This window comes from Macadamia integrifolia, chromosome 7 (assembly GCF_013358625.1).
Source record: "Macadamia integrifolia cultivar HAES 741 chromosome 7, SCU_Mint_v3, whole genome shotgun sequence".
In the NCBI taxonomy this organism is placed as follows: Eukaryota; Viridiplantae; Streptophyta; class Magnoliopsida; order Proteales; family Proteaceae; genus Macadamia; species Macadamia integrifolia.
In genome coordinates, this window is record NC_056563.1 from 16,619,213 (window position 1) to 16,625,309 (window position 6,097).

The 6,097-nt window shown below is 37.0% G+C and overlaps 1 protein-coding gene across 3 annotated transcripts; it reads right to left on the reverse strand.

The window, feature by feature from the left end:
* Window positions 1-594: 594 nt before the first annotated feature.
* LOC122083402 (transcription factor HHO5-like) lies at window positions 595-3,615 on the reverse strand. 3 transcript variants are annotated; one of them, XR_006141651.1, is made up of 7 exons: window positions 3,176-3,615; window positions 2,779-3,017; window positions 2,263-2,680; window positions 2,051-2,127; window positions 1,698-1,944; window positions 1,002-1,288; window positions 595-900 (listed from the first exon to the last, which is right to left on the reverse strand). XR_006141651.1 is itself a non-coding variant. In XM_042651198.1 (6 exons), the coding sequence occupies exons 1-6, from the start codon at window positions 3,396-3,398 to the stop codon at window positions 1,263-1,265; spliced, it is 1,230 nt and encodes a 409-aa protein (XP_042507132.1). In that variant the 5' UTR covers window positions 3,399-3,615; the 3' UTR covers window positions 595-1,262. The 3 variants fall into 3 exon arrangements, 2 of the variants coding, with proteins under 2 accessions (XP_042507132.1, XP_042507131.1); XM_042651198.1 differs by having other exon boundaries at window positions 595-1,288; XM_042651197.1 differs by lacking the exons at window positions 595-900; window positions 1,002-1,288 and having other exon boundaries at window positions 1,308-1,944; window positions 3,176-3,610.
* Between the last annotated feature and the right edge of the window lie 2,482 nt (window positions 3,616-6,097).

A 6,097-nucleotide genomic window follows, 5' to 3' on the forward strand; every position in this document is an offset into this window, starting at 1 on the left:
CACTTTTTCTTCTTCTTAACCTACCGAAACAAGCTGATTTAAAACTATGGTATTAAGGTGTGATGCCTGCTTGAGCCAGTAATATGTATTAATTGAAGAAAACACTAAAATGCACAGGTTGGTTAAGCAGCCACACTTAAACTTGCCAGTGAAGCTAAGAACATCAGAACGCCATACCCAGCACGGCAGGGCAGCCAAAGAGTTTGGTCCAAAATGTGACACGCCAGTTTGTAGGAGGTCCCGAACACACGAAATAATAGGAAAAAGGCTAAGGTATATCCAGATCTATGTCTATCTCTTTCCTCTTGAAAAAGTCTCCTATGCCCTTTCCATTGATTGAGCCCTTAGCTCCAGAAAAGCTGGCAGCATACTTAACCCCCTCCCTGTTATCAGCTGTGTTATCCTTCATCCTTTCAATGGATAAGGTGAATTGTTGGGCGGGGATGCTGGCCAAGTAAAGGAAAACCTCAGGGAGAAGCAACAACCCAAAAGCCCACAGATTCCATAGGAGGAACTAACTTGTTCTTCCACTTCACAATTGCATTACTGGAGAAACTTGAAAAGCCTACCAAGACAAAAAAAAAAAAAAGAGAAACTCGAAAAGAAAGATATGTTATTGGGCTTGAGATCATCAGTTAGATTTGGAAACCAAAGTGCAGAGCACATCTAGCTGCAAAGAGGGTATCTAAAAGTCAACGGTTTCAGATTTGCTCAGAATTCACAATACAAAGCCAAGTTGAGCCAACTTTTTCTGCTACTGTGTTCCAGTCTCCAACTTCTCTCCTTTTGGGACCTACTGTTTGGTTTTCTCCTTCCACAGCCATCCTCTGAAGATCTTCTCCATCTTCTCTGTGTTCTTTTCTCCTTTTCACTCTGTCTTCTCACATGGGTTTCCCCTTACTACAATACAAAACAGAGCTCAAAGAAATCAAACCAATACCCAAATAAGATTTGTTGGCATTACTTTATCAAACGTGTGTTGGGGTATGAAAAGTTGAAACCTTATCCGAAGCATCTGAACATTGGTGGCATTCCAAAATCCTCATCTTATTAAATCTCCTTTATTCTTGAAAGACTATATACTGGTTCTTGCTTAGCAAGGGAATGCCAAGGGTAACTGGGTTGATTTTGATCCAAGTATTATTCACTGTTCAGATATTCACAAGATAGGAAGGCAAATGGTGCTTCATAACATTTCTATATTCCAAGAATTCTGCCCATGGTTCCAGACTTCAAACAGGTCAAAGGATGAAAGAAGGTGATCAATCTTGAATTGGAAGCCTTGAAACTGGAAACGAGAAACAAGATTAGACTGGAAATATGTACCAATTGAATCTTCAACAACAATGAATTGGAATAGACAAAAGTTTTTGTTTCTGTTCTCTTCATGCCACATATAGATCTTACATAAACCTCATTGTACCAAAATCTAAAGGAAAAAAAAAAAAAAAAAAATCAAAAAACAAAACAAAATAAAAAACTTCTATCTGTAAAACCTGCAAAATTTTCACAGATTTTCATTCTGTCTGCTTGTTTCTGTCTCACTCTCTGTTTCTCATCACAGAGGTTCTTCAGTCTTGTATGTTTTAATTTAGTCGTTTTGAATATCTAAACTCTCCATACACAGTTATTATCTGCAAAATTTATGGAGGATGGATCTGTCTATACATCTTCTTCACCCGACTTGTGGAGATTACCTTTCCAATTGTAACTCTCAGATTTCTCATCTTCTTCATCTTCCATGCTTTCACCACCTGTGGTGGAGATACCTCCAGCAGTACCTGCCAACTGAAGGGGACCCTCTGGAGACCCAGACTGGGATGTGGTGGGCTTTGAGGAGGCCCCGTACTGATCTTGTGACATCCATAATCCTCCTAGTACTACTACTGGTTGATTTCCTGGGGTTGCAGTGGCTGGAGATCTTCGGGTGTGAAGTCTGTATTTCTGAAACAAAAACCAAAAGACAATCTCCATCTTCATCATCCCATTAAACAATTAACGACAAAAAAATAAACTGAATCAAAATCACAGTTAAACCTCAAAAACCCACCTGCAAATGGCTCTTCACTTCATCATTGGTGAGGCCATCTACCTTCATCAGCTCTCTTATTTGCTTGGGTGTGGCAACTGCATAGAAACATTAAAGATCAAAATCAGATGATATTAATTATCGATTTCTCCGATTCATGTTCTTAAATTTTCATTATATTTAGTGTTCTCTTCCTTTTCCAGTTTTCCCTACTTCATTCCCAAGTTCTATACCTTGTGAGCCCCCAAGCTGTTGCAGGGCACTAACGAAGCGCCTGTGTAACTCCGGGGACCAACATCTTCTTTGCTTCCTCGAAGCCTGTTGTTGTTGCTGTTGCTGCTGGTGTTGCGAAGTCATCGTCACAGTCGTCAGCGGCGGCTGTAAATTTGATTGAACATTAATAGATGATGAAGAACCTACAGGTCTCTTCGAATTCAGACCCGAGCTTGCTTCAGTTGCAGTAGTTTTAAGTCCAGGAGTCACAAGTGAAAGCCCAGGTACAGGCAAGACCTCCTCCTCCTCTTCCTTCATGGGCTGTGCCGGAAAACCGACATAACCCTTGAAAGGCATGAAGGCCCCTCCTCCTACACTCTTGTATTTACATGACTGAAACGGGTTTTCACTGGTGATACACTTATCTTCTTTGGCTCCCTGCCATCACATTACCCAAATTAGAGAGAAAAAAAAAAAAAAATCATCTCCTACTAAACTGATCTTCGTTTAAATCATTAAAAAAAATCGATTATTACCTCTTTTACATCTGCAACTGATTTTTGTTTCCGGTCGTCGTTAAGATCACCATTTGAACAGCCATTAGAACTCCAGAGCTGAACAGAGCTCATCCAGCTTTTCTTGTCTCTGCAATCCTTTTCCTTCTTTACCACTCCATCGTTGTCCGAATTTCTCTTTAACGGAATAAATTCCTCCATTACAGATCGAACATCGGATGCCTTACAGTGCATTGTTTCCTCCTTCAATGCTTTAATAGCTGCAACACACAGAGAGAGAGAGAGAGAGAGAGAGAGAGAGTTTTCAGACAAGCACAATACCCACCAGATAAAATCATAAAAAATAGAAACCCATAACAGAAAATTCAAGAAAAGATTCCGTAAAACGGTGAAAGGCCAATCAGAAGAAGAAACCCACCATCGTTTAACAGAAGCATGCAGAGAGGAAGCTCGCGTTTGAAGACATCGATCTTCCTCATTTCATCTTCTAATCTCTTTACATACTCGTTTAGTTTAGATAACCTCTCAGATGCGTCACCGATCGTCGAGATCTCTTTAAGAAAACTGGTTATAGTTTTGGGGATATACGCCGTATTCAAATCTAAGCTCAGCTCCGGCGGATTAGAACCCATCGAACCCATCTTGGTGTATCAGATCTCAGTGTCTCTCTTTCTGTGTACACCACTCTCTGTCTCCCTGTAAGCTTTTTCTCTAACAGAGCCCAGATAAATCGAGATAGATGGATAGAAAGAGAGTGGGAAAGAGAGAAGAAGAAGATTTATATGCAGCGATTGGAAGCCAAAAAAACCGGAATCGGGGATCTTAAAAAGGTGGTTTTGGAAAACAGGAAAGCAGGATTAAAATACGAAGATTCGGTTAGACAACGCCGGTTTTCGACAACTCAAAATTTACTATCGGTTCGTCGCATATCAACTTGGTCTTATACTCATATACGAATTGAGTTGACTCAGTCACTTTCTGACTCAACGAGTTTGGTAATTGTCGGAGAGAGAAATTCCAGGAGGCTTTGTTTGGCTTTTTAAGATTCGTTTGGAGTAGGTGGGGAATTAGGAGTGAAAAAGAATCAGGTTCTTTGATTTGATTTAGTTCGTGGTATCCGTATCGTATACCGATATGGATCAACCGTGCACAGTTTGTTCCTCAAAAAAGCGATACTTATGCTTTTTTTTTTTACCCTTTATTTTGATACCGCTAATACATAATCAGTCAGGTATTGGTATCAATCACCGATATGAATTGGCGGATATTTAAAACTATGAATCCAAAATTTTTACTCTTCGTGGATTTGAAACTCAAAATAGCAAAACCGGCAAAATGAATCTGAAATCTCATTTTTTTTTTTTTTTTTTTTTTTTTGTGATTTCTTATTCTTTGGCCACTTTCAATGTTTTAAAAATCGGAATTGAATCGGTTGAATTGGCCAATTTGGATTGGAGTTAGTCATGATCAATCCTGATTCTTGCCATTTTAGAGTGGCCGATTCTAGGGTTTTTGAGAACGATTTAGTTCCTAATTCCGAGTTCAAAGTCCTTGGCCACCTTAGAGTTGAAGGTTTTTTCGGATTTTGATGCCATTCTGAGTAATTTGAGGTAAAATTCGATTTTTTTTTTTGGGTTTAAATTTGATGTATGTAATGTATAGATCTTATCAGATTATTTTGATTTATTATAAATTTTTTTTGGAAAATTTTAATTATTATTAATTTCTTTTTTATCAACTTACAGGCCAATTGGTTGGAAGAATAGGCCAATTCCGCTAATTCGAATTGAAATAACTAGACGCGGTTTCAATGACTTAAAACCTTGTTAGTCCTTCAATTGGAACTTCCTTTTTTTAGTTTCACTTTTGTAATCTCTAAATCCTCGATTTTTTCATTTTGGTACACATTTGGATGTGTGTGTATATAGATCTTATTAGATTTTCTAATCTACTATAATTTATTTTTTTTGGAAAATTGTAATTATTATTAATTTCATTTTTATCGACTTACACACCTATTGGTTGGAAGAATAGGCCAATTTTGCTAATTCGAAGTGGAATAAATAGACGCGGTTTCGATGTCTTAAAACCTTGTTAATTCTTCAATTGGAACTTCCTTTTTTGTTTCACTTTCTTAACATCTGAGTCATTTAACCCTCAAAGTCTCTAACCATAGGCACTGCAATTGGTTGCAAGAGAAATTGAATGGAAGGGAAGAGAAAATTTCAAATTATAGACACTTTTGTAATCATCACCACCATATTACTTTGTTAATAACATTTGGGAGATGGGTACACACACTGTCCATTTGCAATAAGCTAGCAATTGGCACCAATAGGAGCACGAGATGGATCATCATATAAAAGGTGCAAAGAGCCATGTGGAGGGTAGACACAAGGTACTAACTTACGGTGCTGGTCTTTAATCATAACATTTTTACCAAAGTGAGCAACTCTTCCCTCGATAACATAACATTGGCAATGAGATCACCTTTTGAATGTATTACTTTGATAGAAACTTTAATTCTATAATACAAATCAGAATTAATTTTGAATCATAATACTTTGTTAGATCAAAAAAGTATTTGATTTGAATACAAACCAGTTCCGAGTACTGAGAAAAATCACTTAAAGATGATTTAAATTACTTTTTTTTTGGATTGTATTAGAGAAAATGTTAATTAAATACTACCGGCAAAATGATTAAATCAAGCCAACACTTGCCATAATCTTATAGACAAGAATGTTAATGAGTGATTTCGACATCTAGACTCTATTTATTTAATCTATATTTATTCTCTTGTCTTCTTAATCTTAACATTTCATGGATTTTGATTCTTGAGCATCACATCCTCGAAGATCTTAATTCTAAATCGTTATAAAAGAAAATAAACCATACAACTATATATACTTTGAAAGTGTTTAAAATTGTATAATGGCCTTTTAAATATTAAAACTGTGTTTACCTTTGATTTCTTTAAAATGTGTTTATTGTCATAATGAAAATGCATACCAAACGCAGCATAAATAATGTTTGAATTGTAAAATAGTTTGACAAACCCAAGTGGAGTATGCATCACGTAAAGTAGTAAAAGCTACAAATAACATTGAGAAAATATGGTTGGGAGTCATTAGGTCAACAGCTATAGATAACATTGAGAAATGGTCAGTAGGGGTTTCATGCAAACCCCACCACCACTCCATCCTTCCAAGTATTTCTATCTTTCTAAACTATAATATCAACACAATATAATTATAAGGTAGCTAGACAAGACACTAGGCAGTCATAAGAACGTGATAAGGGTTGCTAGCATTTTCTGCTTTGCCCTTTGGGGACTCCG

Excerpts from the sequence above, each read along its gene's own strand:
- LOC122083402 (XM_042651197.1), bottom strand. The coding sequence starts at position 3,398 with ATGGGTTCGATGGGTTCTAATCCGCCGGAGCTGAGCTTAGATTTGAAT. Across the intron at positions 2,681-2,778 it reads CAGTTGCAGATGTAAAAGAG|GGAGCCAAAGAAGATAAGTG; the intron begins GTAATAATCGAT and ends ATGTGATGGCAG. Across the intron at positions 1,945-2,050 it reads AAGTGAAGAGCCATTTGCAG|AAATACAGACTTCACACCCG; the intron begins GTGGGTTTTTGA and ends TTTTTGTTTCAG.